General features: G+C 36.9%; 1 protein-coding gene across 1 annotated transcript in view; it reads left to right on the top strand.

Moving 5' to 3' along the window:
• The window catches only part of DNAJC1 (DnaJ heat shock protein family (Hsp40) member C1), a 103,477-nt gene that overhangs the window by 75,118 nt on the left and 10,991 nt on the right, over window positions 1–17,368 (top strand). The window contains exon 9 of the mRNA XM_065831081.2: window positions 14,158–14,277. Within this exon, the coding sequence (XP_065687153.1) occupies window positions 14,158–14,277 (120 nt within the window). The remainder of the gene's footprint in view (window positions 1–14,157; window positions 14,278–17,368) is intronic.

Below are 17,368 nucleotides of genomic sequence, written 5' to 3'. Positions count from 1 at the left end.
TTATATTTATAGAAAGCAATGGTGTGTTTATAGAATATGTAATTTGTCAGTATTCTGCTCCCAAATGCGCCATGCTGAGGCTGGCTAGAACTAGTTTGGGTGGAGAGGTGGTGTAATCTATGCAAGAAGGGAAGTCATGCTATGAGCTTTCAAGGAGAATATTAAAAAGCCTCTGAATGATATATAGAAATGATTTGCTATGACAGCCAGGGAAAAAGTTTTTTGGAAACAGTATGTTTCACAGCACAAGCAACGTTCAGTCTAGATTGCAAAGGAAACAAACAGCCAAAATATATATTTCTCTAAGGACATTTCCTAAAGATAGTAACAATATGTTATATCAACTAGTTTTTAAAAAATCAACCATGCATATGTATTGAATTAAGGCCACTCAGTTGACATTTGCCTGATATTTCTTGATCTCTATTGAGTTTTTAAACTTTCTGTCTAATTAAGTATAGTAGTGTAGATTCTTGTCTTGTACAGACAAGTGGAATAATACACTGATTTCAACACCGTGCTATAGATGCTGTGGTGTCAGTCTTGCTTTCAATAGTTGTACAACTGAACCTGTACTCCAGAAGAAGTGATTGATGTGACTTGCTGCCGTAATTCAGTTTGACTAGTTTTACATGTATGTTTTCTGTTTGTAGTCCTCAGGTTTGAGTCTGTCAGTTGAAAACTACCCAAGAGCTCGAGTTCATTGTGCAAAGCCTTGATCTGTGTGGACAAACACGCAGGGTTTTTAAAATGCAGCTCTGTTTCTGCACCAGGCAGCACTGTAACCTCTGTTTAGACACCTCCTTGGATCTGAACTAGGGCTATAGCCTCTGTTACATTAACTTTATAACTCAGGTTTTACTTCTTAATTAACCTCAGTTCTTGAGTCCCATTCAGTTTCTCAGATTGACACACTAGTTGTCTATCACAGAAAGACAAGGTAGTTGACTAAAGAGAAACTTTGTGAGGAGAAACAGGAGCTCTTTCCCAGTCAAGCACTGAAAGTCTGACTCTCTTCCCTGGGAGTGGCTCTTCTGTCCTAAAGCTGGTATCCGTTTTACATAAATTTGCAAGGAGCTGTGCAGTGCCTTTGTAAATACTAGTCTTCATTACACTGGTTTTGTCTTCCTCTCAGCTTGGGAGAGATGTAGGAAAACATCTGATGGGACCATTCCGATGTAGCACAGCTGGGGTTTTGGGGTGGTGAAAATCCTGACTTTTCTTGGCAGCGTTCCCTCCCTATCACCTCCCAAAACAAAGTGACTCCTGTCTCAGCTATGAAAGGAGGAGCAGAAGAGCAGAAGGAAGGAACTGTAGCTGCACATACAAGGAGTAGAAGCTGGAGGAAGATGTGAAAGCTGCTTAATCACTGTGACCTTGTCCCACTTGCTCCTGCCCATCTGACAGAAGGGAGAGCAGTCCAGCGTGGACACAGGGTATCCTTGGAATTTTGCCAATAAATGAGAGGCAAGGATGATAAATATCCCTGAACTGGGATTTGCACAGGATCCACAACTTAGGGGTCAGAAATAATATGCAGTTTATGGCACCAACTTCTGTAGTACAATTCACTGCTGCTCTTTTTGGCTTTTTGACATGAATTTGAAAAGTGCAGACTTTTGCAGAATAGTTACTTGCTTTTCTTCATATGAGTTCAGCTGTCTTTAAATTAGAGAGTAGAGTTAGCTTCAAATAAATCTAGTTTTATTTTATAAATGTAAACAATTATTGATGTTTCCATATCATATTTTCCAGACAAACCAACTAAAATCCGGTTAGATTCAGCATCTTACTTTCTTTTACAATACACAGAGCTGCTGCTTTCCTTTCCTTCCTGAGGCCATGACTATAGTGGGATTTGGTCAAATTTATGTATAGGAATTCCCTAGAAACTACAATCTAGGGTAAACTCCAGAAACTAAAAATAAACTGAACAATGTGAGAGATGTTTGGCTTTTGTTTTCCCAGGAAAGATAGATGTGTAATATTGCCTTGCCAAGGAAAGATTTAATACTGCTGACATAAGCATTTTCCCACTTAGGAATTCTGAGAGAATCTCAAACTTGTTATTAGTCATTTTCTGTATAGTTTTTGACAGGCAGGATGCAGTCTTGAAAAGATCACCATTAGTTTCAGCACACTTGAGCACGCAGTTGCGCTCCATTTAAATGGATAGGAGTTCTGTCTATATTTGGAGTTAAGTACACTCTGAACTGGGATGCAAATTATTTGCTCTGAACTGTTCCTTATAAAATGCTGCTGGATAATATATTATTAATACTTACCCAAATATACAAAAGAGAAGAGCACTCCTAATGATGGCACACAATATGAGAAGTGGTACACTGCCGGTGAGATTTGTTTGTCAGATTGGTGATGGCACTTCCCATAGTTTCCAAAAGGCAGAACTTCTTGAATACAGTGCCTATCCTTGAGATGCAAATTGTGAAGGAATGGAGGGTCTTGCATCAGTTGCAGTTGAGCACTGCAGAAGATCTGTGTTTTGCTGTAGCCCTCATACTCTCATAAAGTAACCATGCATTTACAGCATGCATTTACTTACAAAAGTAGCGGGTTTGATGTGTTGTAGAGCATCAGACTTTTTACATAGATCTCTTCAGGGAACATCGGCATTCTGACTATTCAGAGTTCTCCTAGTGGTGTTCTCTTTTTAATCAGGAAATAAACTGTGTGCCTAGATTCGTGAAAACACACACACATGGACACAAAAAACATAATACTTAAATTTTTACTATTTACTAGGTGGTACTTGTAATTCACTTTGGAAGTCTGGATTGTAGCAGCTCTATAAATAACATAATGTCAACAGAGAATCTAGTTAGTAAGTTAGTACTAGTGTGTGTGTTTGCTTTCTTTAACTATGCTGCTCTCAACTGGATACCTACCAGTATCAGCAATATTTCAGCACCCTGGACTTTTTTGCCCTTCTTTGGAAGACTTGCCCAGTAACAAGACAGTGAGGGTGGAAGGAGTGAGACTGAGGTTAATGGTATATTTTGAAATTGCTGTAAAGTATGGGAAGGAAAAGCCATGCATATGAGAAAAGCTAAGGCTAACTTTGATTTTTAATTAGCCTAGACTTTGTGGTTATATATGGGAATTTGACGGGCAGATTGAGTGTTTATAAGTTAAGCACTTTAAGTAGTGTTACTCTTATTTTCTATTACACATGTACTATTTCATGATAATTAATGATTTTGTTATTAGGAGTTCTTTTGGATGTGTAGTTGCTTGAGGTTGCCATCACAGATCTGTGCTTTATGAATTCATGAAAATTCCTCAGATTTTTTTTTTTTCTTCTGATATTATTATATGACAGCTTGGACTGTTGGAAAACAGAACTGAAAATCTAGTTTATTATGGGATGTGCTCATGACATTTTCCAGGTAGCGTGTTCAGGGTCCTAAATGCATATTGCTTCTGATTCTTGCAGGCATATTCAGGTGGGATAGTAGATCTCCCCTCTCCTTTTTCTTTCTTCCTCTTTGTGCCCAAAATTCACAGCTGCCTTGAGCCATGTCAACGTATCTGTTAGCTGGCAGGCCTTATAACATTCTCTATTTTGTTTTCTACCAAAGAGAACTTATATATTGAAACAAAATCTCTCAGTTTTGGTATTCTGCTTAGCAAAATTTCATTGTCTTAGAATTTCTTGTCCATTTGGAGAAGAGTACTGGATTTTTCTTTTGGGTTTTAACGTACTGACATACCTAATTTTACGAACCATACTCTCCTATAGAAGTAGTATTTGAATAGCACTGGTGGACATAATTGCTCTGTAATTGTGCAGTATGTTTAGGATGCACAGTACCTCCTGCATTCTGGTTAAAAATGAAGAGATCAGAATATCCAGGCTGTTTGAGGGAATAACTGATTATTTGCAGAGGAAGATAACATTGCTAGTGAAATAATTGAGTTGCATTTGATGTGGAATAATATTTTTTAGACATTAACTGTGGTGTTGAAATAATTCTTATGGAGACAGTTGAAAAGAAAGGCAAGGGACAACAAAACAAAAACTGATTTTGGATAAGCTTTAAGGTGAATGAAGGTAGGAGAAAACAGATTGCCAGCAATAGATGAAGATCTAACAAAAAAAAAAAGAAAAAAAAATCCAGAAGTTATTGAGATAGAGATCTTATGCTAAAGTGTGCCAGGAAGCAAGATAGAAAAGCTGGGCAAAGGCCAGGAGAGGACAGGGCTGTGGAGCAGTCAGTCAGCAGGATTAGCATTATAGTAGTATCTTCATTATGACACAGTCTGTGAGACTGAGGATGGTTTAGTGCATCGTATGGTGTTTTTTTAATACCATATGTTAATGTTTTCAGTATACTCATAACATGCGATGTTATACTGAAGTGGATTAAAAAAGAGGATACAGCCCAATATATACAGCCCAGTGCTGTTATGTGTTTGACACTTGCTTAGTCTGCTTAGTATTTCATGAGACAAATAATAACCTTGCAATGAAAACCAATCCTTTCTGATAAAGACTGATCATATGCTTTAATGTACCTGCATGCCTTTGGGCACATCCTCTCTAGCAAATTTAACAGCATGGCCAAAGATTTTTAGTTTATTAAATAATTATGAAGAAGTTGTCACCTGCAGTCTGTTGAGGACTTACTACCCTATGCATTTATTTATTAAAGTTTATGAAAGTTACAAAATTATTTTCCTGAAGAATTCATTGACCTGTGTACTCTGGACGATTTGCAATTTCATGTTCTCTATAAAATGGAAATACTTTTCAAACTGCATTTAAAAATCCAAATATAGTGATGTTTTGAGAGAGAATTAAATGAAAAACATTTATTCCTGTTACGTGGGAATTTGTCTCCACATTAATGTATCACAGGCCAAACCTAATTACCTATTCAACCTATAGTTTATTTGATCTGCATGCCTGAGTGTCCTACAATCAAATTTACTGAAGAGCTTCTCACTTTTTTCTGCATTAAAACAATTGCCTTGAAGCAGCTAACAATTAAAAAATAAATGAGTTAACACTTTCTGTAAATGCTACCATTTCAGTTGTAATAAGCAATTAAAAACTACATTTTAATTTCTGTTCAATTACATTGACTTAAATAGTAATTTTAGTGTTATATTTATGAACCATTTAATTGTGACATATTTCCTCTGGCTTGCATGATGGAAAAGTAGATTTGATTTTGAGAATGCAGCAAGAAATAACCTTTTCCCTCCATGGTTTTCTGTAATGACGAACAGAAAAAGACAAAATTAGCTGGGCTTTGTGTAAATACAACAGAACAACTTAATTTCAAAAGCCATAAAAATACGTCGTTATTTGAATTATGTTTCATGGTTTTGAAAACGATCTGCTTCATAGGAGGAATACTCAGATTGTTTTATGGTAATGTAGGTGGATATTTGAAACATTCCAGTGTGTATTTGGTCATGGTAATGGTTGTAGTTTAAAGAAAGCCTCATATTAAGTGTAGAATCAAAGCCTGGTAGAAACTGAAATGTGAAAACATTAATTGTAGAGCAGCGGCCTTTTTCAGGTGTGTATTGCTAGAAGCAGGTGCTTTACTATTTTTTGGCATTAGCTCTTTAAAAAAAAATTATTTGACATTTTTATGTTAATACTAGAGGGAACTTGCTATGGAACAAACTCTGTATTAGAGCGGATTATAATTTTCTCTTCCCCTCTGAACCCAGCTCCCTCTGGGTCTGAAAATCACTGTGTTTGAAGCATTCTCTAACTTCAACCTAAACTTATGGTAAATGAACACTTGAGCGCTCATGTTCCACTTCTGTGGTGTGTTAGTCCGTTATGTTTGGGTAACGGGCTGTAGGCGTGTGAATGGGATCAGAAAACCATTCTAGATTATGTAAAACAAAACCTGGCCTAAAAAGCACGTTTGTTTGGGTTATTTGTTTTCTGAAGCTGGATCTCTGTATCTCTGAAGAGACCTTATTTCATCTATTTGGCAGTATCTTTTGCTTTTTTCTTTTCTGAATAATGCTAGAAGTTTATAGTCACCCTTCTACCAGTAAACCTGGCTCTTTTTAGGTCATTGTGAGTTGATGAGCTTCCAACTTATGTGTAAATTGAAAGGATCATGCACTTTATTCAATATCATCCCATTTGTGTTACCAGATTCATAAAGTACTTAGATATGCTGATCTTGGCCAAGAACTAGAATTTAAAATACGATTATTTTTTTTTTCTGGTGTCCAATCCTGGTGTTACATTAATAGAACAAGAGATGTTTGTTTCATGAAAATGTATGTCTTAGGGCTGGAATGAACCTTAAGACATCTAGTTGTGTTTCCTCCTGTCAAACATTATTTGTCATCATTTTAGAGCAATTTCAGCTCTACTGACAAGAAAATATTCTTATTAAAGTAATTTAGAGGGGGTTTTTTGAGGTGTTTGTGTTGTGCAAAATCTGAATATTACAGCTCAGCATTGCTTTCCCCTACAGATTCTTTATGAAGAACTGGAGCACTTCCATAGAAAGTATTAAAAACTGCTCTTGGCTCTGAATTCTCAAAGTGGGAATAAACAATGAGTAGGGAAGTGGAGGAAAGATCAGCTCTGAATGGCTTTTTGTAATTTGGGGATTTAAGTGGGAAGAAATGGAAAAAAAAGGCATAAAGAATGTCTCTAGAAATTGCTCAAGGCTTGGAAATGGTATCTACTGATACCTGGAGAGTGACCTTTTAACTGAGCAGGTGTCTTCACGGGAGAAAGTACTTGATGTTAAAGGGCTGCTCTGTCTGGAGAGACACATGGAGGGGCCAGTGGCTGCAAGTGGTGGCCAGAGACACTGCAATGAATGTGGTGTCACAGCAGTCGTCTTGTGGGGATACAGCTCAGCCAGTGCTTCGTTTTTAAGTTACTGTTTGCCACCTTTTCTGTCAGATGACTGATTGCTGCTGTTGTTTGAGTATCTGAAACTTCCTGAATATAGTAATAACTTTTAAAATAGTCTTACTATTTCATGGAGCTGGTTCTTAAATTGATTTGTATTCTCATCCTCCTCCCCCACTTTTTGTCTGTATGTTAGAACACAAATGTTTTTAGTCTTAAGGTATGGCTTATAGTAAATCTAGGAACAGCCCAGCAGCACCATGTAATACTGCCAAAGGTGGCAATGGGAGAATCTATTATTCCGTCTGGCTTGCTGCTGAGGTTAAGAAAGATACATATAGATATAAGTATATATCTATATATAGATACGTATAGATGCCCAGCTTAGGAATGAGAAAGCTGAATAATAATTCTATTTTTACCAGCATTAGCTGTGAAGTGTACTTGCAAATGAAGATTTTAGTTGATGTTTCTGAATAGGTGGCAACTGGTTTTGCTTTCCCAAAAACATAGGGAGGCTGTTATATTGACATTATACACTTATGGACGTGTTTGCAGTTTGGTTTCTAATATGCTTAAACTCTCGAAGTAAACTTAGATTTTGTGTGTGTTTAAAAATCGCCTATTGACATCCAATTAGGACGGGTTAACAGACTGCTTGAAGACTAGAAAAAATTGACAAAATTGTAAATAATCAATATGGCAGCTAGTGGAAGAATCTCAAATATACCCATTTTACTGGAATTAAGTTATTCTTGTCTCAGACTTAAAAGTGAAGATTTCTCCCTCCTGCATTCCACATAGAGCCATAGAACAGGGCAGAAATATGTTGGATGGAGAAATGAAAAGGCAGCGAGTACAGTGAGAAGTGAGAATTTGAATGTGTGTAGAAAGCAAACTTATAATGTTGATTAAGAGCAAAAATGGCAAACAACTTCATTATTTGCCTTGTAACAGGAATTGGTTCAACTTCATGCTTAGGAAATCCCTAATCCAGGTTGGGGGCAGCTGGGACGAAAAGAATCTCTCTGTCCTAGAACGTTTGCTGCATGTGGTGGGCGACTTGACTTGACTCTTTTTAGGTTCTCACTCTTCTCTGTGAGCTCTTGTCTGCTTACATTATGTATATTGTTTAATATTTTAATGCTTTTAATGCTGAAGGCCTTCCTGTGTGAGGAATAGTATAAACAAAAATTACTATGGTTAGGTTATTATCTTGACAAGCTTACAATATATGTGAAGATAATTATTTGTATCTTCATATTTACATGTAGTTGCTTTGAAAATTCTAAAATTAATCTCTAATGTTCTTTTAGACCTATGTAATAGATTATTTAAGATTAAATTATTTAAGTTTCTGGGACCAGAGGATGTGCAACCAAGAGTTCAAAGAAAATTTAAGGATTAAGTAATTCATTTAACTGTTTCTTTTCTTGGGTGCCCGAGAACTGAAATGGCAAATGTGTCATTCTATTTATTTTTTAAGTTGTCAGTGGAATTCAAGGGTCTTTCCAGGCCTGTACATCTGACATCTCTTTGGGGAAAACTATCAAAAAATGAAATAAAGAATAGAATTAGTGAGCACCACATAAATATGACCTGCATGGAGTCTTGAACTTTGCTTCTATAAAGGGGAGTCCTGACTTAAACCTGCTGGACTTCTTTGAAGGATTAACAAATATGGAGGAAGAAGGTGACCTGATTGATGAAGTCCACTTGATTTTCCTGAAGAGTTTAACAAGGCTTGTTGGCTTTTAAGGAAAAAGAGCAGTCATGGGATAAGGGGAAGGATATTTTCCCAGATAAATAATTAGTTAAAAGACGGGAAATGGAGGGTAGAAATAAATAGCTCTTTTAGTACAGCAAGGTTAGCAGTGGAGTTTGGCTGGATTTCTGCTGGGAACTGTGCTGCTCAGTGTATTCACATAGTACAGTTAATGTGATAATATAGTAAAAAGGTGAGCTTTGAGGTGAGACAGTTTATGAATGATAGTATTATTTGGAACAGAGAGCAAACCAGACGCATCCGTATGCAACTGTATAAACTTATGATTAATCCTGCTGAGTGCAGTTCAGTACCTCATTGCAAAGAGGTTATAATGAAATCACAGATGCGTTAGAAAAAAAGCGTACTGGGCAGTATTATGCATAAAATGGTTTTTACATGAAAAACGAGCTGACTAGATCAGGAGGACTCTTGAGCCAGGGAGAGACAACTTCTGGGGGAATGCTGTAGAGAGATAGTTTGAACAAAGTTGTGAGTGACATGGAAGTCAGTAGACATGGGCTACTTGCTGTTTTTTCACTTGCAGCCAAGAGCTCAGTGTCCTGAAAGCTAGCAGGAGCTAGGTTCAAATTAGACACAAGAAGGTGGTTCCATGTATAATGGATAGCAGATGTGTGCAACTCCTCGTGAAGATGATGTTGCAAGTCCAGAAAGCTTAAATAGTTTCAGGAGAAACTGGAAAAACGCTGCAAGAGAGATCCATTGAGGATTCCTAAACAGAAAAAAATATTTCAGCCTAGAGAAATTCCTGAAAATAATTGAAATTAGGGAAAATATTAGGGGAAATATAGGTAAAATATATGCTTGCCTTCCTCTTACTCTTAGTATCTGCATATGGCCCTGTATTTTCAAAGCAGAGAGGGACTAGAAAGGATGAATAATAAATATAGTCCTTCCTGTTATTGCAAAGTATGTGGTAAAGTTTTCTGCAGCTGCACGCCCTGAACACAAATTATGAGCTTACTGGCCCACCTTGACCATTGTGTGAAACAGTATAGCTGTCCTAATGGTTTTGTTACCTCAATTAATAAAAAATGTACTGATGGAAATCGGATTTGAGTTATGGCTTTGAAGGAACAAAGTGTTATGTGAACATGTTATGACTTTGAATAGGAGTTCAGATCTTCAGAGCTTCACAAGAGATCTTTAAAACTGTAGCAGATCCTTAGTGTTCAGCCAAAGCTGGATCACAATGCCAGATGTGTATTAGACTTGATAAAACAAGACTGACTTAAGACTTCTTGTAGATAAAGTAAGAATATGGAAGAATAATGTAAGAAGAATAAGACATTAAGAGCAAGAATTTAAATCAGGAATACTTTTACATTCTGTTTTTATAGTTACCGTATAGAAACGCCACCTTCTTGTGGGTTAAAGGTATCCTGAGTTGCAAAACTGTCTGGGCTTTTACTAGGACCCTTGTTCTACAAATGTTTACACAGATATTTTTAAATAGATGCTGCCTCATGGTTTATTTGCAAGATCATGGACTATGCATACTAAAATTGGTGAATCACCCAAATTAGATGAAGCATAGCACAAAGTCCTAGCCAGACTGAAAACATTATCCAAACCTCCATGCAACAGTGATTTTAATCGAATCTACAGTATATGGATGACAGGAGGAAATGGTCTAAAGCTAAAATTTAATCTAAAAAAATCCAATTATCTCATATTGTCAAGTCTATATAAATAACTTTTAAGGTTTCTTTATAAATTCTCAAATTGTAGCCACTTTCCAGTTTTACCAACAAAAGGGTGTATAGCTTTATACTTACGTTGTGGTTTAACCCCGGCTGGCAACTAAGCACCACACAGCCACTCACTCACTACCCCCCACAGCAGGATGGGGGGAGAGAATTGGAAAGGTAAAAGTGAGAAAACTTGTGGGTGGAGATAAGAACAGTTTAATAATTGAAATAAGACAGTAGTACTAAATTGTAATTAAAAGGAAAATAAAAAAGAGAAAGAGAACCCAGGAAAGACAAGTGGTGCGAGTGAAAACAATTGCTCACCACCAACCAACTGATGCCCAGCCAGTCCCCGAGCAGCGCTCCCCCCAGGCAGCCTTCCCTCTAATTCTGTTGTTGAGGAGAACGTCATTTGATGTGGAATCACCCTTTGATCAATTGGGTCAGCTGTCCCAGTTGTGTCCCCTCCCAACTTCTTGTGCACCCCCAGCCCACTCGCTGGTGGGACAGAGTGAGAAGCAGAAAAGACCTTGACTCTCTGTAAGCACTGCTCAGCAGCAACTGAAACATCCCTGCATTATCAACACTTCCCAGCACAAATCCAACCCAGCCCTTTTCTAGCTACCATGAAGAAAATTAACTCTACCCCAGCCAAAACCAGCATGACTTATTACTGTTAACAGGTCTAAACAAGTCAGGCTGTTTTCTTGAAAACAAATTCTTTATTGTCTAAAACTTTGCTTTTAATGTAATTGAGAGTTGCTCATATTAAAAAAAAAAAAAAAAAGTATATATATACACACATTTATCTATATATCCTAATAGTGTAAAAGTGTCATGCTGAAAGAGCTGGGATGGAGTTGCTAAGTGCAGATACACATGTGAGAGGGATGATAAACAATAAAGCACATTCATATTTATTTTCTGTAGAAGGTACAGAGTGGTTTGGTGAGCTAATCGTTTGGTATTGCCAGCTATGTATGATAAACCATGTTAAAGAATTATTATTTATGAGAATGCTATGAATTTTTTATATCTACACTTGTAGTTTATTTTCATTTTAAAGACTGTAGACCATAACTCTGTACTTTTAATTTTGTGTTCAGTATGGGGAGTTAATCCCGGAATGAGGCTTTTTTGATGCGAAATCTGAATGCTTGTGTAGTAACAACAGCTGTCCCCTCACCATGTGGTGTCTTCCATTGCTTTGCTGTAGAGATGAATTTTGGCCCAGTGTTTCAGGAATATTGGACACACATGGTTTTAAGTGACAAAGCAGTATGTTTATGCATTCATTTGACTCTCGCAGTTACAGTTGGCTACAGATGAGAACAGGGAGAACACGTTCACACCATGACCACCCTCATAGCTGCTTGTAGGAGTTGAATCACAGTAGGTGCTGTTGCATCTAAAGACACAATTAACTGTTGCTGAGGAACTGCAAATTCACAAAAGCTCTTTTACAGCTTTAGCTGTTGAGAGTGGATTTTTCTAAAAGCTTTTTCAAAGGTTTTCCAAATTTAGAAATCTTAGATCCTCACATTCTAAAATTATTGTCAGCTTGAAATAAGATTAACAAGTTGATATTTTAATGTAGTTAATGAATTTTTGTGCTGTGAATTAGCTGTGTAATTAGCTACAGATCTACAGAATGACTGTGGTTTTGTCTGTTATTTAGGAAGATAACCTTATGAGTTCTGTAGTATTTACAAATGGTTAGTAAAGTTGTGAGCACATGGGAAAATCAAAGCTTACTGGAAAAGTCTGAAAATAAAACTTACCAGAAAGCTTCCTATGTGTGTGCATCACTGAAAAGATGATCTTGATTTCCATGTGTAATTGCCTAGATACGCTTTGGATGTGGTCAGACAGAATAGATGTAAATTTACTTAAAACCAAATAAGCAAAACAAAAGCAAAACCAAAAGTAAATAGCAAATTGCAGTAAACTGCATATGAAGGCTAATGTTGTGGTGTGAAATTTGACTAACTTTTGAACAAAAGGCTTTTAACCAAAAATCATAAGAATTTGTTATTTAAATTACAGTGATGAAAATTTTTGTAAGTAGAACATTAAGTACCCCAGATCTTCCTAAAAATCTATGAGAAATATTTTAGTATAAAATACGTATATGGAGCATAATAAAAAATATGGAGTATATTAACTTGTTTAATACAATAAAAGTAATAAGTGCAGTGTGGAGATTTTCTGTGTATTTGTCACTTCTTCTGTGGGCCAGAGTGTAATTGTATGACAATGCATATAATGTATGTGCAAGATCTCGCACATACACACACATTATTTAAGCATCTTGCATTTGAACTATCATAGATAATTCATTTTATACTGGTATTAAAAACTATCTGAATATGAAAGTCTAAGGCTTTCAGCATTGAATAAAGGACTACATGGATCCAACCTAGGACGATTGATGAAATCCTTGCTACTATTGGCTATTATTTACTGTCTTTTAAGTGGCAGGTTGTATTTATGCCAATTTATCTGCTTCAGGGAACACTCTTGATAGCAGAACAAAGTGAATAAAAGTAGTTTGCTTTGCAAATGAATGCAAATGGTGGAGCCATTCGGGAAGCCCTTTAACAGGAGCAGTGCACTTTGATTATGAGTGAAGCTGCCATTTGGACATGGTGAAAAGAGCACGCTCGAACCATTGATTGGGGGAGACAGTAAAAAGTCAGGCCGGGCCCCGCTAAGCTGGCGGTGCGGCGGGCGGATGTCAGCCTGGTTGGAGCTCAGTGGGAGAGTGACAGGCGGGATTAGTGTCAGGGAGAAGCTTTGCTGGGGCTGTGGAGATGGTCCCTGGGGTCACTCACCTCTGACTGTTGTTCTCTGCTGATGGCTCTGTAATGCAAACTGCGTGATATCTGCCGGGTCCTTGTTGGGAATGGTGATTAGAAGAGGTATGTCATAAAGGATTCCTTAAAAATAAAGAAAATGGCAAACTACTGATGGTAACAAAGATCCGGCTCTGCAGTCGTTGCCAAAGATGCTGCAAACATCAAAAGTGGTTGCTGCACTTGCCTTCCCGGGCAGGCGAGATTCTGTGCCGTATATGGCTCTAATTGTGTGCTCCTTGCTTTGTTCGCTTTTATTTGGCTGTTATGAAGACAGTTATTTTTAAGAAATTGTCTTAGCTAGATAGACCAAAACATTGTTATAGCTCTTGGTTATTGGGTGGTAGAAGCATCTGCTTTGGTTTTGTGGCATGACTGTGTTTTTTTGGGGGAGGGCTGTTGTTTGGTAGTCTTCATGGAGTATTAGAATCAACAGATTTCATTCCTGAATCATCTCAGATTGCTAAAACATATGGTGATTACAGTGGCAAAAAGCTAAAATGACTGTTATGTTTTATTTAGAGGCTTTTTAAAAATGTAAAAGGATATTTTCTTTGTCGCTGAAAAAAATCTTACATGTACAATTAAATAGATGGCTAAAATTTTGCATCTTAAACTGTGATTTAATCTTTGGTAAAAATGTTGCTTTTTATCTGCTGCACTTCATAGTGTTATGTATGTTGTATAAATGTTAATAGAAATTTAAAGTGTTAGTCTGTATAATATACAACACGCATTTTGGGATTGTTATGGATTTTTAGTATCTTACTGTTGCTCTGTTGTTTTTTATGTGGTTTTGGCAACATCACAGGGAGATGGTACCCAGTTACTTGAAACTATTAATATTTTTTTTACGTGATTTGATTAATTCCTTTGAAGATTTTTTTTTTTTCAGTATATTACCTCACAAAAATATGCCCGCTATATCAGTGTAATGAATGTTTTACAAATGTTTTACAGGCACCCGAATGGACAGAGGAGGACCTCAGCCAGCTGACAAGAAGTATGGTTAAGTTCCCAGGGGGGACCCCAGGTCGATGGGAAAAGATTGCTCACGAATTGGGTCGATCAGTGGCAGATGTGAGTTCACTCAGATTTGCATTGTGTGGAGAATGACAAACCAGAACAAGACAGGCAGTGTCGAAGGCAAGCGTATATGGGGGCCGACATTGTCTTTTGAGAGAGGCTACAATCCTTTTAGGACCTGGAAGTGAACCATTAACTAACTATGCAAGAAGCAGATGTCAGCCAGTCTCTCCCTCCACAATTAACAGCTGTAACTGATCAGCTGGATGGGGGATTCTGGTGCGCACAGACCTGAGCTACTGTAACCCAGTAACAGAAAAACAATGCGCTTTGGGTTCTGTAGTAACCTCCTTTCACTGCAGGCGAATGTTTGTGTGACTTGGTTAAAGATTACATTTCTGCTCAAGCCAGTCCTTAAAAAATGTAGATGAGCTAATGGTGTTTAGACAGGTGGTTTCCATTAATTAAGCTGAAATATCTCTACAAACTTTAAAACGAGTTAAACATGTGATACTACTTCAGTCCTTTTTTCTGGATTATAACGTGGTTAATAGTGATACTGTGTAAAATGATTAATATCCTTGTTAATTCATATTTTATAGTATTGTACCAGATATCAAAGAAAGCTTGTACTTACGGTTTTTAAGTGTTACGATCTTAAAACCCTTAGGGGCTAGGCCGTAAAAGACTTTTCAAGCAATAGATCACTAGAACATGATGTAGTGTCTGCTGAGGACCATTTGAAAGCCCTTTCAGCTGACCCTATTTTATAGGCTGTGGAGGGGTTAATGAGAATAATGTTTAAATCTGTTGATGTACATTTTGAGATTAGATGTTCTTTATTTATTATATTTCAGAAATTACCTTAAATAATGGTAAATATAGCCTCTGGCTAGACTGAAGCGTAACCATTATAGCCTTCTGGGCAATTTGTGTACTTCTTAAGTGTTTTTTTCCCTTTTAATTAATCACAAAAATATATTTTTAGAAGTTTTTTTTCAAGAATTACTGCAACTATACATTTCTGTTACTCACATATACTAGAAAATAATCCATTTGCATTCTTACCATTTTAGAACACCACATATTATTTGCAAATAAGTGGATGTAAGCAAGAAGTTACAAACCTGCTATGCAAATGAGATTGTATTTTTTTTAATTCTGTTTAGTGTTGTCTATCAGACTCCTGAAGTATTCATACTACTGAGGTGGAGTGACTTTATTAAAAAGATGCTGCATTTTACTAAGCAGATAGTAATAGCAAAAATATTTCACATGGCTTGGTAGTATGCAGTGTGCATGGCAAAGATCTTTTGAGGTTGCTTTGGAAAAAATGATGAATTTTCTTGTTCCTGGTAATACAAACATGTGGAATGCTTCTACATATACCCATTACAAAACTAACACTATCTTAATACTGCCTTTTACACCCATTTTCTGCTTTATTCCTTGAAGCAAGTGTAAAAACACTATTTATTAAGAATCCTTTGCAATATATATTTGGCCACCATACTTGCACACAACCAGAACTGGAAATAAAAAACGAAGCTTATTTGCTTCTTCCTTTAGGTGAGAAGTCTTGAGCAATGTGTGAATTGGAAAGAGAAATGAAGGAAAGGTGTATGTTCTAAAAACTGTCAGTTTCTTGTATGAAAAAAGATATTTTCAGGGATGGTTATGTGTAGAGAAAGGTCTGAGCATAATCCTTTTTATTTCCAGTGACCTCCAACTGTATGTTTAAAGTAAGTGTTCTCCACACAAGTTTTTGCTTCTCTAAAAATTTTCCACTACTGATAATGCTGAGGCAGCTTTCCTGACACAGACTTACTAGAGTTTCTGCTGCTTTTATCATTGGATTGCACAGAGTTAGAGTTATTAGGCTTTAAAAAGGAAACACTTAAACAAAAGCTTCCTGGAAACTTCTCTGTATTTTAAACTGTTACTGAGAACTACTTCAGATATATCCATTCAGCTATTGAATAAGATGTACAGCTTATCCGTTATGTTTGCTGAGGGTGACATAGAATAGCATCTAAATGTACAGCAAGGTTTCTTATTTTGCCTGGGCATCACCATAGTTGAATAAGAAATGTTATACTAAAGCTGCAGGAAAAACGTCTGGTTTTGTTAAACTTTGTGCACAGCAAAAGAGGTGTTGGCCTGTGCAGGCAACATTTGCTGCCCAAACTACTGGTCCCTGTTTCCACTGGGAGAGGTGCAGGGGGGTACGTTTTGGTGTATGAGGTGCTGTTTTGAAATAGCTTGTGTAGCAGAGTTTGAGAATCCCTTGCTTACAGCTAATTTAACATCAGTCAAAGTCAGAGAGAGTTTGAAGTGTGTATTATCTGGCAAATGCACTAGGTGTTATAAAGGGAAAACACTCAAGGACAAATTGGAATTTGTTTTTCTGATATTTTATGTGACACAGGAAACTCTCTTTAAAAACTTGAGACCACTTTCTGCTTGTTTCTTCTCCTGTTAAGTATCAAGAGCGTTAAGGCTTGGTTTTCCTTTCAGGTAGAAGGCTGTAGTAGGAAGGACTGGCAAGGTACAGTGTGCTTGTTTCCACGGGATTTTAAGCGTCCAAACCCTTTCTAATAGTAGATTAGCTAAACAGGTGTTAACAAAAACAATTCAAAGTAATCCAGTCCCAAATGATCACTCCATTGTTGGTTCTGTCTCAAAGCCTGCTTCCTCAGTAAAACAAAAACAGGTAGGAAAATATTTCAATACTTTTTAAAGACTAAGCTGAAACCGTTCGTATATGCCAGAAGAGCATCAGTGAAATTCACTCTGACCACCCCAAAGAAATTCCATGTTAAATTGTCTTAAATTCCTTCCTTTTTTTAATGAGCAAATTCCTACATTAATCTATCTTCATTTCCACTGGCAATGTTTAAGCAGGGTGAAGTGACTTGAAGAGAGTGTTCTTGGCTTTTGTGAACTTTTCAGCTTCGTGGTGTTGTTTTAACGTAGTTTTGTGGGTTTATTTGTTTTGGAGGTTTCTTTAATATATTTCTGAATTTTCCTCCAGGCATTATCTTAATGAGTTTTGGAACAGTATCAAGTTGCATTTCTAGTGCATGGAGCTTTAATACTGCTTTTTCACGTATAAAGAAGGCCCAAAAACTGTGTGTGTCTGACT

Source organism: Patagioenas fasciata, chromosome 2 (genome assembly GCF_037038585.1).
Source record: "Patagioenas fasciata isolate bPatFas1 chromosome 2, bPatFas1.hap1, whole genome shotgun sequence".
Lineage (NCBI taxonomy): Eukaryota > Metazoa > Chordata > Aves > Columbiformes > Columbidae > Patagioenas > Patagioenas fasciata.
This window is presented reverse-complemented; position numbering and strand designations above follow the sequence as displayed.